This window comes from Ochotona princeps, chromosome 6 (genome assembly GCF_030435755.1).
Source record: "Ochotona princeps isolate mOchPri1 chromosome 6, mOchPri1.hap1, whole genome shotgun sequence".
NCBI classification, from domain to species: Eukaryota; Metazoa; Chordata; class Mammalia; order Lagomorpha; family Ochotonidae; genus Ochotona; species Ochotona princeps.
This window is the reverse complement of record NC_080837.1, coordinates 26,902,235-26,920,952: the sequence shown is the minus strand read 5'-3', so window position 1 is coordinate 26,920,952 and position 18,718 is coordinate 26,902,235. Positions and strand designations below refer to the sequence as shown.

Sequence of the window (18,718 nt, the reverse complement as noted above, 5' to 3'; positions counted from 1 at the left end):
GAAGCTGGGTTAGAGTGAGACTTACACTAGCATTTGAATATACAAAGTGGGCATCTAAAGTGGGAGCCAAGCCTGCTGTGCCACAACATCTGTCCCTGAAGGTTATTTTCAATAAGCACATAGGAACTTGATCATCCAGTTTTTAACTATTAGAATTTCTCCTTTGAGAGAACTTACACTCTTCTGATACTGGCATCACTCAAAATATTTTTGAAAGTCCTTCTTGTAGTGCCCTTGAGCATCACTACACAAATTGCAAGAAAATACATTCCATTGACTAATTTGTTATTTTTCATTATTTTAAACTTTATTTCAAATGGCTTTTGACGGTTGCCAAAGAGGATGAGATTATTTACATTGATTTTCAAAGAGTGACAATTTTCAATGATTATTCGCATTAACAGCAACTCTAAACACTCTAAGCATCAATTCAAAGCAATTTAAACAGTGGCATGAGATCTTAGAAAACAAGCAATGTTCACTTTGATATACCTAAAAAAGAGACATATTAATTTGATGCCTGTATTCTGGTGTATTCATCGAGGTTGACCAGTAATTATAAACTCCTTAAGGACACAGACTACACCTTTTTAGTTACACTAATTTCCTTCTCTAATCTCCTCTTGCCCACCACCTCCCAGCCTAGGTTCTCTAAGTGATGCCCAAAAATGTTGAGCTGAAGTGACCTAAATTTCCCTACTAAACAGATACAGTTATATCACATACTTAACATTTTTCCTCCACTTTTCTATGGATAAGGCAGTATTTGTATTCATAATACATACATACAAATTATGTCTTTTATGCATGTCTGCAAATCAAGGAATTATATCATCAAACGCAAGTGAACAAATCAGATGACTAAAGGCTACTTTACAGATGAATACTTTAATATTTGTTCCTATTTATTTGCTTCGTATGTTTCAGTTACATAAAAAATTCTTCCAATAAAGCTTATTTGCGGGAGAACTACAAGAGTTTGTGCTAAAAGGATCACTTGTGATGTGACTAAATGTTTCTCCCCTGGTTCGCATCTACATGATAATTTAGTAAGAGATCAGACAACTATATAAATCTACAGGTAAAAAGTTCAGTCTCAGCGTCATAGAAGTCCAAATTAACTAGTCTGTACAAGGTGGGCAATTGTTACACTATGTCATCATATATGTGGAATAATTGAAGATTTGATGGAACTGGCTATTTGTTGACCAAATCCAATTCCTGCAGCTGAGATGCTATTTAACACACCTTGCAGGAACACACCTTTAATATCCATGAGTGATGTCTTGGCTCACCTAGAAAGAAAACACATATGCTGGGTTATAAAGTGAGACAGAAAGAGGAAAGAAAGAAATAAGAAAAAAAAGAGAAGGAGAGGCAGGGGAGAAGGAAGGAAAGGATGAATGGAAAAGGGAAAGAAAATAGAGAGGGAAAGGAAGGAAAGAAGGAAGGATGGAAGAGAGTGTGAGGAAAGTGATGCCTGTAATTTATGCATACTTTCAATCCTGAAAAGTATTTTAATATAATAAGTTTCTTACGTTATAAATCAGGAAATAAATTCTAACTATCCACATTAATAATAGGTTGGATTTTTAAAATGATTGGCAAAGATGAATTTAGTTTGAAACGAGTAAATTCCCACAAATTTCAAGTTGCTGAACTGTTCTTAGAGAAATCTGTAACTGCGGTTTTAAGATCAAGCACTAATTATAAACATTGGTTGATACATGTATTATACAAAACATCTACTTCTCAGAATAATTGATTCTCACTAGATGTAAATTAGCTTTGCTAACAAACTAATTGGAGTATTGTACCTTAATTAGTGTTAAATGCATTTATATTAATAAATTAACCCTGAATAGTAGCAAATTAGCACATCATCTTGGCAAATATTCTATTGTTGATTATTTGATTTCAGCTAATATATTGTCTATAAAGGTGTGGGTGTACATGTATATTTTATAAGATTGTAATATATATAATTATATATCATAGATATAATTGTATAAAATTGTAATATATAAATATAATTTTATGAAATTGTAATATATAAAATGTAAATTTTATAAAAATGTATATTTTAAAATTTATATTCCTTTAAAATAATTCCATTGATGCTTCTGGGAAAATTAATAGAAAGATTGGATGTCATTAAACAGCCAGAAGAAAGAATTTATACTTCACTATTGAAATACTTCTTCCTTCTTCTAGAACACTTTTTGTTTAGCTCCAGCTGTAACAAGTATGTTCCTGATGGCGGTGACTGATGGGTGCTCAGACATTCCACATTTTTTCTGCTTCATGCATCATCATCAGCCATCTCCAACACTACAGTGTTGAATCTGTCCTACTTTCTGTTACCTCATTTTTGCTGGTGATTCATGAGCCAGAATTGTACAAGGGAAAAAAAAAAAACTACCTTGGCTTTGTGCAATGTATTAGCCCCTAGTAATTCTATAAAAATCTAGTTCTGGTCACCAGATTCATGCAACTGTAATATTGATTGACAATGATGTATATAGATCTACATGCATAACATGCTATTATAAAAGCCACTAAAATGTTCTATTAGCGGCAGAATGCACAGTGATTTAAAGTACTTTAGAAAGATGGGAAAATGCTTATAGGAATGCCTTTTGGGGAACTTCAAATCCTCTCATTACTGCTATTTTCAGCTAAAGTTACTTTTAAGTACGCTGTTCTGAATGCACTAAAAAGCAAAATTCTTAGTTTGTCAAGTCAGTGAGAAGATAAGATCTGTCCTAACCCTTGCATAAAAATGGTGAATGCCACTTTTTTTTATGAACATTATGAGTGTAACAATGAACAGACAGATGAATGGTAAAAAAAAAATCTGCCATTTATTCTTTCAAATTTTCTTTAGAAAGAGGATTGAGCTCTGTTTAATCACTGGGTAGGAAACAGTTAACAAGAAGTTAACCAGCGAAATACTCAACTGAACTATTTTTGTGATAACATTTTTCGGGCTCAGAGGTAACCAGGCCTTAAAGGACCAAAGCAAGCAAGCCTAATGGCCCAGCATCTCAAAAAGGGAGCTGCAAGTTCACGTTGGTGTCTCAGTGCTTCTATTACTAGACATCAGAGTTATTCCCACAGGTTTCCAGAAAGTATAAATGCCAGTAAAGGAGCAAGTAGACTTCACAGAGTCTAAGATGGAAACTTCAATCTGGGATTCACCTGTGAGTCAAAACCCTTTGCTAATGAATTATTCCAAAGAAGAGACACTGCCAAGGGATCTTTTGCTCCATCAGACAAGACCTCCAGGTCTACTAGCAGGGTCAAAGTAGCAGGCATGCCCCTGGTATGAAGGTACTTTGCCAACCTTAATGGACTCAAGGCACTCATCTGGGTACATAGCTTGAACCAATAAAGAGATCACAATAGCATGATGAATAAGGTAGAATTCTCTAGGGACCAGGTGAACAACTGCTCTACAAGACATCTAAACTGTGACCTATATGCAGCTTGCATCCCTATTTACAAATGAATAATCACCGTTAATTCAGTGCTGAGGGGTGATGCTAGTGAAAAAATAAACCATGTGCATACTGTTTTCAAAATCCAATTAGACCAATGTAATCAATTCATGAAGTAAATCTTTACGTACATTATAAAAAATCTGAATTGGTTTATGACATTTAAAAACTATCAACATTTAAAATACCAACTTCACCTTCATGGGCCCTCTTGCTTTCTGTATCTGAACAAAAGTTGGTGTTAGCAATACAATCCTGACAGAGCTCAAGTGAAATGTTTAGAGGATTTGAAAAGTGAAGACTATCTGAAAAGAATAATATAGGAATGCTATTCTGCTATAGGAACTGCTCTATAAAGTAGAAATGATTTTTTATTTTTCTTTTCTCTATGCCGTTGAAACAGCTGGCCTAGTCATTGAAAATGATGTAATAGATGTATCAGTCATTTAATATCACATAGAAAAAAACTATGTAATGTCCACATGTATTTAAGCTAGAAGACTGACCACATTCAACTTTGTAACTGGGGGATTTTGCATATACATGAAAACGTGAAGAAGGAATTTTAGATGAGTGACACTATCCCAATTGAAAAGGGTAGGAATGTACACAAGTTTAAATTTTTTCCTCTTCTCACAACAAATAAAGAGTACATGAATATAATTTGCATTTAAGCCACTGAAGTTCTTTTGCTGATTTGAAGACATCTTCCCAAATATTATCTCTTATAAACCCCAAATTTGATTTTTTTTCCCTTCTAACTAAAGCAGTTAATAATTTCTGAGGAAACATCACTCACTCATGGTAAGCAGCAGCAACTAAATCACCAGAGTAAAGCTTGCAGTTTCAGAGCCCTGACACGGTCATAGACTTGGTAATCTGAAGTTAAATTTTCAGACACTGACAAGTGGACACTCGTATTTTCATGGTTCAAGGAAGCACCTTCATGTCACCAAACCCACCCAAGAATACATGACTGATTTTCCTCCATGTTCTGTGTTACGAAATTTTGGCTTTCTCATGCTCCTGCTTCAAGGAAATGCACTCTCTTATCAAAATCTTTCTTACTAAACAAGCACCTCTGTCAGAAGTGTCTTAATTTCTTATCACAGAATTTTATCCACACAAGGAGCAATAAATAATTCATGTCACCGCCTCTTTGTTGCGTGTCCCTGAACTGCACAGGGCTGGAAGGCTGACAGCTGTGTCAGGGCAAGCACCAAAGATCTGACATGACAAGTGACTAACAAGTTTCTTTCAGCTCACAGTGAAAGAAGACAATGGCCCAAAGTGCAGAAAGAAATCCTGAAACAAAATAAAACTGCTTCTTTCTTTTTACCTAAGTGTTTGCTATGAGCTTATTTCCAACCCACAAGCCCTGGTCATTTTATAGGACTGCCCAGCCCCCTTTATTCCTCACACTCGCTTGGCCATTTACGCCTGGCCACAGATCAATATGAGCAATTCTTGGAGAAATACGATGTCTCCATGACAACCAAGCCACAAATTCTCAGTGGAAGGCAGTGAGACCAGTAGTGAACTCTCCAGAGGCTTCTAGGTCTATAAGGCAAGATGTCTTAAAATGCAGGAATGGACAGAAGAAAAAGCCAGAGTAATTCATTCTTTATTACCAGTTTAATGATGTCCGATGCAGAGAACAGTACTCACTTTTAAGTTAAAGATTCTTTATTGGCACCAGCATTTTCTAAGTAATCTTTCTTTTTCCTTAAAAAGAAAGATTATGTTCTTTTGTTTCTCACCATTGGACAGATATGTTATATTTAAATCACACTTCATTTTCACTCATGCTAAGAGATGTTAGAAATTTCTTCCACCTTTGAAACTAAATTGAGCTGATTTGTTCCCATTAGAAACAATGAACTATGTAGGTAAGGACTTAACTCATGGATTTAATTGCCTGACAAGTGATGGATAGAAAACACTATCTATTAAGATACTTTGAAAACTTCGTCAAAAGTAAAAAATCTGAGTCCCAGTTTCAAACTGAAATTAATTTTTAAGGAGGAAGAAATGATCTACATGCATCTGTTTGGTGCGTGGCAGGGGCTGGAGTTGGCTTTGCTCATTCATAATTCCTGTTCTTGCTAAAGAGGCCATTTCTCAGTTCCAAAGGAAGCAGAAGCAGAGATGTGGCTGAGAACGGGCATATGACTGGAGTTCACCTTTGGGGAAATCTTGGTGTTGTGGAGGGGGCTGACATCCAGAGCCATAGCCACTGGGTCTGGTGGGGTTCTGAGATGACATAGGGGACCTGACATAGATTGCAGACTGCACCTTTCACTGAAAATTAAATCTCAGTTGCTCTCCTTTGGGAAGGATCAGGGGACTGTTTGCAGCTGCCCTCTGTCAGCTAAGGCTACAAGATTTGGAAATCTCTTAACTAAGCTGACAGGCCACAGAGAGGAGGAATCAAAACTATGATACATGGATCAGCACACAAAGATATGAGAGGATGGAGGGTATACAGCAGACAGAGAAGAGAAATACTAAGGCAAGGGAGAGGTTTAACTCTTTCACTTATAATGAGGAACCTGCCACCACCTTAAAGGCTTTGTAGTGGCCTGAGAAGAACGTCATTCAACTTTTACAAGATTATTTTCTTGTTGTTTAATTACTCATAAAGACTAGACATGCTTCAAAGCAAAACAAGAACAGAAATCGGTGCAAAGTGTTCCTTGACTGTATTCAGCTGGACTCATTCTGCATATCTTTCCATAAAGAAAAGTAACATGGATGAAGAGTGCACTTGATTGTTTGGCGGAAGGGTGGCCATTTTTCTGTTTTCTTTTGTTTCCAATACTGGACATTATCCACTACTGTCAAGCTAAAATCCTCTCCTGCCAGTTAGAGTCTTGTTTGACTTTAGTGAGGTAAACAGAATGGCCATGAAGACAATTTGCTTCTCTTTTCTCATCATCTCTCCTTTGGCTTAATGCTCTGTAGATCCTATTATTAGAAATATTTTAAAATGTTGCCATTTTTTTTCCAGTTTTTACTCCCTGCCTCTATGAACTGGTTTAGGCTAAAATTGATGATAATGAACTAATAGTGTCAGCTTCCCTTCTCAGTCATAAAGCCTTTGTACTTCCTCCAACTGAATTCTTGATGAAAGAGGAAAAGATAACAGCACCACACTGTGACCTCTGGAGGTGACCATTAATTTGACAGTGCAGCTGCTAAGAGAAAACAGCATTACAATGTCCTCGTCCCCCACCCCCTTCCAAGGACCCCAAAGCTGTGTCAAATTTATCATTTTATACTTGACTATTTTTAAATGGCTTTCACCTGGACTCTCAGACTCTTCTAAGACACATCTGTCAGGCATGTCCTCAGCGTCTTGGAAGTTTGCCGAGTTTGAGTTGCTGTCATGCTTGACCGGACTGACTGGGACTATTAAAAGGGAGACAGAGAGAGAGAGAAAGAGAGAGAGAGAGAGAGAAAGGAGAGGAAGAGCACAATGAAAAAGTACCAGTAAACACCATTAAAACATTTCCTTTCTGTTCCACAGTAGTCTCATAGACATACAATGTAAATACAAATAGTAAATTGAAATAAAATGTATCCTCTAAGTATTTATTGGCAGACATGTAATTAGTTGAAAAATCTATAGATGAGACTTTGTCTTAGAAGAAAAATAAGTTCATGGCATCAGCTTAAAAGCTACAATGCAACAAAGTGATCCTTTTGAAGAAGAAATCGTATTTTTAATGCATAAATCTACAACAATATGGTCAATTAATGGCAACAGGACACACGGTGAAGAACATCAACCCACTTAGCAAGACCAGCTCCATATTGGTGGCAATGGTGGTTTTTTTTTTTTGTACACATTACATCTAATAAATATTTTTCATGCATGCAGGTTTTCTTGTGTTACAGTAAAAATCATGGTACCAAACAATAAAAAAGTTCTACACAAACTACTCAAAAATACAGAATGGTGTGCTGAAAATGACAATATGGAGGCCTGCTGTTCTGAATGGCAGGTCTTCAGAAAACTTGGCAGGAGACATTATTTCCTAAGTAAGAACAGTGACCCAAAAAAGACGCCAGGAGACTAGTCCTACATATCCTCTTTTTTTTTTTTTTTAAAGATTTATTTTATTTTTATTACAAAGTCAGATATACTGAGAGGAGGAGAGATAGAGAGGAAGTGGAGCGGCCGGGATTAGAACCAGCGGCCATATGGGATCAAGACGAGGACCTTAGCCACTAGGCCACACTGCCGAGCCCCCTACATATCCTCTTGAATTACCATACAATCTCTAATTCTCCTAGATAAAGACTCAAGTTTCTGCGTTTTTCTGCAAGTTACATGTGGCCTAAATTATCTTCATGAGAAATATATTCCTATGACACATTTGTGTTAAGAATCATATGTTAGAATAAACAAAGAATGTCAACCTCCAGTGATACAAGTTATATCCCACTCACTCATCTGAAACCCAATGTTTTTATATATATGTATATATGTGTGTGTGTGTGTGTGTGTGTGTGTGTGTGTATATACATACATATGTGTGTGTGTGTAATTTTATTTTCCCACAAATGTCTCAAGGTCCTCTTCTCTGTTCTGTAGAAGTATATGTGCAATGTGAATTCAGTGCCTTTCTGAAACCTTTCTTTGGGAACTAGATACAGAAAATGTGGGACATTCTTATTTTAAATAAATAAACCTCAAGTGTTTTTTTTTTCTGTGCATTTTTTAAAATGCAGAAGTAGACATCATGTCTGCTTCATTCACTCCTGTGCCCTGTCTATCTGAGTAACAGTGCCTGGGCCATGAAAAGTATTCTTCAAAGATTTGTGAAATGAATGAATGAAGCACAAGTGGAACACTACATGCTTGTCTGATGTAACAGAAATGTGATTTTAATTATCTTTCTGCTAGATTTGTTCTGTTTCTTCTTCTTTCTTTTTTTCTCTGTTTATTGTTTAGTCCTACTTGAGGCCAAGGATGCATTTTTTTTCAAATGATGAAAACAGTCTATGAATTGGAAGGACAGAAGTGGATGGCTTAAGCAGCTATCCATGTAGCTGTCTATAACTTAACCAGTCTAGAATTTACTTACATAAATTATTTTTGAATACACAAATTTTGTAAAAGATTTAATGGGATAGTTAGATGAATTAAAGTCATCGAGTAATATTACATTGGTCAACATTTCCAACCTTGTTTATCTTTGTGTATCTTCCTAGTTAATTTTCTAAAATGATGATATTTATAATAGTATAATATGACATTAATCACATAGTTTATTCCATTACTAAAAACCAGTGAGGAAGAACCTCCATTTATCTGGCCAATGGCATCGTACCTGTCCTTCAATCCATTGTTCTTTCATTACTTAAATCATGCATTCATTCCTGGATCCATCATTTACCTAAACTCCCAAATACTTATCAAGTACCAAATATTTCTAAATCAGAGGCTTCAAAGAAGAGAAAAAGACAATAGAGAATGCCAACAGCCATATTATACTGATGAAAAAGTTATAAATTGATATCCCAAACTTCTCAAGACAACCAGAAAATTAAAAATAGGGTTAAGTATCTTACTGACTGAACTCATGCTAGCAGTTGCCATGTAGTGTTTTTAGTTTTCTTCCCACCACACTCCTCTTTTCTGATTTTGGAGGGTGTAGTTTGTGTGGGATTAGGTTAATGAGAAAGGTTATTCTTCCCATGATTTTCTTAATTATGTATTATGATTTGAAATTTTTATTAGGTAGTTCATGGAGAATACCATGAAACTTATTGAAGAAAAAATTCCATCAATTGGGAACTGCAGGCATTAGACAGATTAATTGCTGTCATTACACTTTTAGTTTGTTAGATAGGCTAATCCTTGCAACTGTTATTTGGGTTGTTACTTGTGATATTTCATCATTAAAGTCTGACACTATGTGTGACCAAGGCTTCGCTAATGAATTATTTCAAAAAATGATGAAATCAATAAATATCAATCCAGCTCTTTTTGCAGATTGTGAGGGGGGGAAGAGAAAGTACTTCTAATGTGTTCTCATGTGATTTGATTTCTAGTTGAGGTATTATGAAGAGTCACCAAGAGGAGCAGGGGAGACAATATTCCAAGAGTGAATTTTGAATTAGACTCCCATGAATGGGAATGGTAGAGGCCCCAGAAAAGTGCATCAAAACAAAAGAAAAAGGTATCCAGACAGGTATACCATCTCTCATAGAATATATTATCCCAGGGCCAACCAGATATTTGTTAAGGTTGTGTTTTTACTGGGTACCGCTTATAGGTCTGTTTGAGCACTTCCCAAATTCCTGCTCCTGGTTAATTCTTCTCACCTGCAGAAGTCAGCTATAGACAGATTCTTCCTTACTCTAGATAGTCAATAATTTGATCTTTACTGTTGGTGGCCCCATTTATCACAGTAAGTTGTCCTTTCACTATACATATTGACTTTTATTTATCAATACCAAAGTCCATTTGTAACTCATCACTAAAGTTCTTGGATATTTGCAGTAGTTTTTGAAGTTGCATTTTAGAGCTTGGCAGAGAGATATTTCTGGCATCAATATAGTGCAAATGGTTGTTAGCCCTATGTTTAGCCTAAAACAGCTGTTTATTTACTCTGTAATGGATTCTGAAAGAGTCCACACTTAGTTGGTAGAGAGAAAAAGACAAACTGTTCTGGACAGTTCCACCAATGAAAGGATGTGAGATTGTACCATTTACACATCATACACCTCAAAATATTAACAGCTGAAAAGACCAGTGTTCTAAATATCTGAAATAAGTCTGGTACCCACATATATACAGCAGTCCACAAACTTCGTGTAAATGTATGTGATTTCAGCAACTGTAACTAAACAGTAATTCTTCTGGATCCTAAGGAAATAGATGGTCCAGCCAAAGGAAGTAGAAATCAGTAGGTTTTATGGGCCCAGTACAATAGTGTAATGGTTAAGGTCCTCGCCTTGAATGCGCCCCGTGATCCCATATGGTCACCGGTTCTAATCCCGGCAGCTCCACTTCCCATCCAGCTCCTTGCTTGTGGCCTGAGAAAGCAGCTGAGGACGCCCCAAAGCCTTGAGACCCTGCACCCTGGCTCCTGGCTTTGGATCAGTGCAGCACCGGCCGTTGCGCTCACTTGGGGAGTGAATCATTGGACGAAAGATCTTCCTCTTTGTCTCTCCTCCTCTCTGTATATCTGCCTTTCCAATAAGATAAATAAATAAATAAATAAATCTTAACAAAAAAAGAAATTAGTACGTTTTAAACCACATTCATAAAGACCTTATGAGAAAACTCAGTAGATCATAAGACTGTACAAGGAAGAACATTTAAGGATTTATTTTAAGATACTTGGTGCAATTAGTCTCTCTAAAAAAAAATAAAACCTTTCTTCCTTTTGTCATCATTTTGAAGAAAGTTAATATTAGCTATTAAAGGTATTTAGGCATAGGAAGCAAAGAGTTTCAAGAAGTAGTTTCCTAAACTCACCAAGTGTGTAGCCGCTGTGAAAAAAAAATTTTCCATCTGCTTTCTCAAACAACAGCTGGCTCTGCCAAGCTAGGACACTACCGTTATGCTAAAAGAGCCCTGGCTAAAACTCCATGCCATTTAAAGTGTGAATAAAGTCTACAGCTACAAACAATGTCCATAATACAATGACTTACACATGATTTTAAAGCAGATTCCATTACTCAGATGTATAGGCATCTTGGAGATAAACAGAATACTTGTAGGAAAATCAGTAATAAAAACACATAACAATTTAAAATATTGGCCGATTGATTCGATAAAATTTGTACAAAATTCTTGGCCACATATCCATCAATGGCAGAGGACCAGGATGACTAAAAGACTGGTGGGCAGGAAGAGGAAGATGAAGCCTTGACTTCAACTCTGCTAGCATAACACAGTACCAAGAGTTGATCACTTTCTGATGGGCAATTTAAATCACTTCCTGATTTTAAATTACCACTATGAATAAACTAGAGAATATCTTTCTAGGGGTTTGGACGACAGAGAATACTAACACAGAAATGGCAGATCATGAAAGACAGCAATGCATTTTAGGTTCCAGGGAGATGTAATTTCTAGAAATAATCTAAGTGATAGCACCAAATGGGTAAACAAAGATATTTTCATTTGAACAGACCTCAAATCCAGTTAACACAGTGGTTTATTTCTGGACAGATGTCTTATTAGGAAAACCTATCCAACTAAAGAGCCGTGTACCTATTACCCCGACTTTCACCATGTCTATCAATATAATCAAATGACAGGACTTCCTGATTATATTTGAATAATAAATACATTCTACATTCTACATGAAATTTTCAGCTTACTTTGTTTTCAAGGTGGACTGGAGACTAGAGAGAATCCTGCAGATGCTCAGATTCAATGAGGCATCTAATATAAGAAAGTAGTGTAACTTTCACAGATAAATTCAACAAGATGAGTTAGCATCAGATTTGTATTTTTGCAATTATGTTGTGACTACAGTCTGATATGGAATATTATTTTATAGGTGGCAGTTTCTGGAAGGAATTTTAAAGGATGGTGTTTCTGAATTTGTAAGCAAATGAACCTTCCAAAATGCTACAGAGAGTATTACTTTAATAAACTCACCTAACTGTATTGCATTTATTATGCTATTGAAATATACAAGCAAACACACCAAGAATCAAATTATTGACTAGTTAGACTAAGGGGAAAATGTCTATAGCTAACTTATACAAGTAAACAGGCAAATACTGAACCATTTTGGAGAAAATAAACATGAAGAAGAAAGTATTGTTTATTGAATTTTTAAAGAATGTTTTTCCCCTCTAATACAGAAAATCCAGTTATTCAGGATGTAGGATTCCTTGTTAAAACTGATATACAAGGAGATACTCTACTTCTAGACAGAAACAAGGCACATGATATCAAATGTTTGAGAGAAATTATTAATACAGATTTTTAGGAATTTTTTAAAGCAATGATCAGTTTCAACTGCAGTCTCAATGTCAGTTCTACTGTGTTTAGTTCAAATTTACCCAAACATCCCCTTAAATCTATTATTCATGAAAACAGGTAGGCTCTATAAATTAGGAGATTCAAATGCTGTAGTTCTGAATGAAAAATAAAATGTCTTGCTGGTTAGTTCTCCCCAAAATATGTATTAAAGAAAAGGATATAAATAATTTTATTATAGAGAGGACATACAAATCCTTGGGGAAGAAATGTGTTGTATCAGAATAAAGCTCAATTTCAGAACTGGTTTTCCATCCTCTCTCCACTCCCGGCAGGTTGATCAGAGACATGCCATTTCACTTTCCTAGCCTGTTCTTTTCTCTATAAAATGGGTAAGTTGGAGTGGACAGTTGCTCTGATGCTTTCAAAATTCTCTCAGTTAAGAATCCAAAATGAGCCAATCATTCAGAGTACTGCGGAACAGGAGACAGAGAAGGCTAGTGGCCACCGCACTATTCTAGGAAATAAGGATTTCTGAGACATTTTCTGAATTAAGTACGATGGTATTGTCCTACAAGAGGACTGCCTTCTTCTTGGCTTTACTTTCTCAGGCAGTAAGAGGGTTTGTCAGATGAATGGCCAGAACTATGAAGAGGTTTGGTGTTCCTGCAGAACTGTACTTTGCTCAATCCAAAGCTTCTAAGGGGACAATCAGCACAGTCTTAACTTTTTTTCCCTCTGCCTATAAGGATGAAATCACTGTTTATTGAAAAGTTAGATTTGAAAAACAGCACTTATCAAATTCTCTGGAATTGACTGTGGCAGTGTGGGATGCAGAACGTATAACAGAGAGAATGGGAGCATTTGAAAGGAGGAAAGGCATACACAAATTAACTCTTGTGCTGGCCATCCAATTTAAGTTTTGCAAAATTTCAACTTTCTTATAAGGACTAAATCCTACAGTGAATACAGAGCTGCACTCATTCTATCTGTAATTCTGTAAATCTGTAATTCCAGAGTTCAAGGGAATAATAAATTGAAGGCAGCAATAGCTCAGAAAGAAGAAAACAAACAGAACCCCCTGTATTGATGATTTGAAGAACAGTCAGTAAAGGAAGACCTGTAATAAGAATTTATTAGTAAAGTTCTCAGCTTGTATTTCAAAAATTTAGAAAAAGGTCAGGAAAACAAAAGAGCCCATTCAATCAACAGAGCATCAAGGAGAAATAAACATGATTTATATATGAACTTAAGGTAAGGATTCACAGCATTGGACAATTTAAACCACAGAAAAGCCTACAATTATCCAAAAGGAAAAGCACCGGACATACTCCTCTCTTGAATCACTGGGAGACAAAACTGTCAAATGGCCCTAGCACTGGAATTTGTAAGAGCAAGTAACCTTTCTGCAGGCCAAACTGAAGACAACACCATCAGTGTGGGGAGAGTGGTTGGCAGGCAGTCTCATATTCCCAGCTGATAGCTGTCTCTATCTCCAGGGAAAATGTTTGTCTCAGATGGTTAGTCAAGTGTCAGAGCGCTTCCATTTCTTAGATAGGAAATGGAAAATAAGGAAATCATATTATCGAGACAACGCTTTCATTTTCTGGTTCTTTGTCAACATTAAGAAGGATGTAAGGAAGAAAAGGTCTAAGGTGCCATATTTTGTATCATTAGGTTTCCCCCTCTGAATGTGATTTATTTTTATTTGAGTGACATCAAAATGGTACGTCAGTGAACTTAAAAACCTACTGATACAGACTTGGAGACTGCGTGGATGTTGCTAATGCACTTGGCCACTGTATTACAATATAAGCAGCAGCCAGCATAACGCACTCACACTCCACACCCCACACAGTCATGCAAACAAAACAGGAAGGTCTAGGTGGAATGTCGGCCCTGACTGTTTTGTTATGGTCACACACAAAACTTAACTACTGATTCGAAAACGTTAATTTTGTTGAGAAACTAATATGAAATATGCCTTCTCAAATTTTCAAGCTGTTTTGCAAAACAATCGCTATTTGAATGAACATCTCCTAGAGACGGTTGCCTAACATAGAGAAATGGCCTAGATAAATAGTAAGGAGTCTTATATTGATACTAGACCAGTCTGCAACATCTATAGATACAGGATAAGAGGAACAAAAAGAAAGTTTTGAAGAGAAAACATAAAGGAAATTAGTAACTATAATCTATTGATACACTAAGGTAGATTTCATGCTAGAGATCTTAATTGTAAATGGATAACTAAGAAATAGAAATAAGAGCTCAGAGACAGATGTCAATTTTTTAGGTAACACAGTTTTCCAGATACTCCTTGCAATATGTGTATTGGGGCTGGCATTACGGTACACTATGTTAAACTGCTGCCTGCATCCCATATGGATGCTGCTTCACATCTCAGATGCTCCGCTTCTGATAGAGCTCCCAGCAAAGCTCTTGAGAAATCAGGTATTGGACTCCTGCACCCAAATGGGACTCCCAGACGAAGCTTTTGGCTCCTGGTTTTGACCTATCCCAGTCCAAGCTGTTGCAGTGATTTGGGGAATGAATCAATGCATTTAAGACAGACTATTGTTTCTTACATAATTCCGTCAAATAAATACAAATAAATACAAAATTTAAAAATTTAAATACAAATTTAAAATAAATACAATTCATAAAGATAGAGACAGATGCCTCTAAAGGCATCTACCTATCTATCTATATCTATATTTATATTTATGTATTTATATATATGTGTGTGTCTGGATTATTTGGAACAATATCAATATAATCATAAGAATACTAAGCATTCCTGAGTTGTGACACTTTACACTTTTCAGTTAAGCTACAGGAAACAATTTTAAGGATTGTCAATAAATGCTGCAAACACATTTCATTGCTGTTAAGTTCTGGAAACCAGTTAAAGGAAACAGGAAGCAAAGAATACATTACAAGAAGGTGGCCATGATCTATCAGGCCACTTGTGATGCCAACACTCCATATCTGAGCACTGCTTAGATTGCTGACATCTCAGCTTCTAATCCAGCTACCTGATCATGCATCTGGGAAGAAGATGGCTGATGCTTGAGTCCTTGCCACCATGTGGGAGACCAGGATGGGGCTGTGAGTTCCTGGCTTTGGCCTTTCTCACCCTATCCACTGAATCCATTTTCTTATCTCCAGTTACTCCAACCCCTCAGGATGATGGTACTCACTATGTACATTTCATCTCCAAAGTCACTGATCTGTTTTCAAAGCCCAACGTTAGTTGTCTCTCTCTCTAATCATTCTTTAATATGAGACAAGTCATGGTTCAAAAAACGAGGCCTGGTAAGATAGCTCTTAGGTAGAAAGATTCTTAATGGCCTCCATTCAGTCAGTGATGGAGGATTCTGGAAGAATGCGTTTTAAGACAGTATCAACTGATGTTGAGGGACTTCTTATCGCACGCTATTCTCTCCAATTCTGGTACTGGGAATATGCCTTTTGTTTTCTGCATCAACAGATCACCAGTTTCAATATCCTCTCTGACCCCAATCTCCAATTCTTTGCTTGCTAAAACATTTACTCTTTGTTAAATACTTGCACTCAAATGCCAACTTTGCCATTCATTCTCCATCAATCTACCAATGAACACTTTTCTCTTCTATGCACATTAGCACTCTATCTGGCCTGCATTATACTTCCATTCCCATTTTTTTTGGATGTTATTAGGAAGGAAAGATATTTTAGACATATCTTCAACCCAAAAGGCTAATGTCCTGACAACTTTGACTTTCTTCAGTGGCATCTCTGGTACAGCAATCAACAGTACAGCTTAGAAAAATCAGACAGCTCACCCCATGATCCAGATTCTGTGCTCCTTAGCTTATCCCTGATAACTGGAAATTCATAGGCAGTATTCTTGTTCCAGGCACATGATGAATCTAGTACTTCCAGGATGACAGCTTGCTTCTGGACAATAGCGGCTAGGAAACTGCATCCTCTGCACTGACCGCTTACGTACTCATTGAGTAGACTACACTGAGCAAGGTCTCTAAGCCAAAGCATTACTGATATACATTCACTTCCTTATCCTTCAAAGAACCTTACAGCTGATTACTTTACCCACTACAACAGAAGAGGAGGAGGACTGATTTCTACTCTCTTTTCTTTACTCTCATAAATCATAAAGTTAAATTTACTCTGGGGATTGTATTTCTCTGAACTCAATGCACAGGCATAAAACAAATTTTGCCCTCCCAGGACATTTTATTTTTGTTTCATTAGTTCAGGGAAAGGGTCACTCAATTTTTAAAGCATTTGGTTTAATCTTTGCTATGATTTATGCTATCTCACATTCACAGACACATTCCATGTTCTAAAATGTATCTTAGATATAAAATGTGTCTCAATAGACCCCATAATGGAGGTTCTTTCAGATAAAGTACTCAAAACTAACATTATGTGCTCATAAGTGGAGGCATCATGACCAGAAATAGTAAATTAATTAATATTTAAACTTTTTTTTAACTAAATTTCGTATTCCAAGATAATGTTCTTTTTCTTTTTATGGAAGGCAAAACTCTTCTCTATGGCGAAGGAGTTGGGAAGCTTTAGGTTTCCACGCAAGTGATGGGTTTGAATTTACACTCTACTCTCATTTATACAATTTTACTCTATCTTCAAATATCTCATTGATATTTCTTTCTAGAGAGAGGGAAGTGGTAAAGATTTTATTAATACAATAAAAAAAGATTAAGGTTGAATTTACCATAATTTAACTAGATAAAATGAATTCTTGTGATCATAATGTAAGAACAGACCATGGTCTCTAAAGCAATACTGAACTATGGAAGCATGATTTTTACATAATGGAACCACTTACACTTAACATTTAATCACATTAAATAATGATTCTGATAACTCTATTGGCTTGTATGCCTTTTGTCTGAAAATCCTTAACAGCTAAGTTATTTTAAAGCTTTCTTATTATGCTGTTATTTGAGAGGATATTTCTCTCCTTTAATAGCCAAAATTCTGCTTCCCACACGGAGTATCAATAATGAATTAGTGTCATCAGCATTTACATAGAATTTCTTTCTCAGCCCAAGGCAGTGGCCTAGTGGTTAAAGTCCTCGCCTTGCATGCCCAGGATCCCATATGGTCGCCAGTTCTGATTCTGGCAGCCCTGCTTCCCATCCAGCTCCCTGCTTGTGGCCCGGGAAAGCAGTCGAGGACGGCCCAAAGCCTTGGGACCCTGCACCCATGTGGGAGACCCAGAAGAGCTCCTGGCTCCTGGTTTCGGATTGGCTCAGCTCTGGCTATTGCAGTTACTTGGGGAGTGAACCATCAGATGGAAGATCTTCTTCTCTGTCTCTCCTCCTCTCTATATATCTGCCCTTCAATAAAAATAAATTAAAAATGAATAAATAAAAGAATTTCTTTCTCTTCATGAATTAAAGATCACTTATATTTATTCCACAAAAGTAAATACAGTGAGAAAATTTTAAGTTTCTTTGTCAGAATATGATTATTTTGTTTTTGAACCCTGAAGGTTTTAGGGGAACCAAACACATCACAATTGGAGCCTGTGCAATAGCAGCTCAACCAAGGAGGAAGCAGCTATTTCCTAGGCATTTGTCTCTCATTTCCTACAGCACAAAAGTTGTCCGATCCAGAGGCATTTGGTATAACTACAGAAGAAATGTAAACAAAATGCTTTAGAAATCCATTTCACTAAAAAAAAAAAAAAACCTAAAACACATATCAAACTGGACTTCTTAAAGACAGAACAGCCCCCCTACCCTAAATCCCCTCATCTAGTGGAATACAATCCGGGATTCCAACCCACATATGGCACAAGATCTAGCCTCCAGTCAGCCAGCTAGTTATCCATGGAAGTGGCTCAAGGCTGACACTCAGATTGACTGGTTCACACTAATTTACTTCACACAGATTCCATTTATCTCCTAGAAGATCCCCTGGCAGCAGCTTATAATGGCATATCCTAGGATGCCTGCCTGCATGTGTTTTTTAAAGCAGCAGTGCTTGATGAATCTGAGTCCAGAAAACAGTTCACAGATTGAGGAGTAGGTGCAATCAGAAAACATCAAGAGGCACAGCTGGGACTTGGTAGCCTGCTTGACTGGCTGGAGCAGCTGAGCATTAACTGTGTCTGCTTTTCCGCTGCCTGTTCACCATCACTGGGACAAATCAGAGAGCCACCTTTTTTTTTTTCTTTACTTCTTGTCCTTAAAAGAAAGAGAAAAGATAGTGCACCACCTACCAAGTA

General features: G+C 36.7%; 1 protein-coding gene across 3 annotated transcripts in view; it reads right to left on the bottom strand.

The window, feature by feature from the left end:
- Nucleotides 1–317: 317 nt before the first annotated feature.
- Nucleotides 318–18,718, bottom strand: part of WDR72 (WD repeat domain 72) — a 225,371-nt gene continuing 206,970 nt past the window's right edge. For 2 of the 3 annotated variants that reach the window (XM_058665339.1, XM_058665340.1), the window contains one exon: nucleotides 318–1,295. In XM_058665339.1, coding sequence (XP_058521322.1) covers nucleotides 1,240–1,295 — 56 coding nt within the window. In that variant the 3' untranslated portion in view covers nucleotides 318–1,239. Of the gene's footprint in view, nucleotides 1,296–6,806; nucleotides 6,912–18,718 lie in introns of all 3 variants that reach the window. The other variant, XM_058665341.1, reaches the window with a different exon arrangement.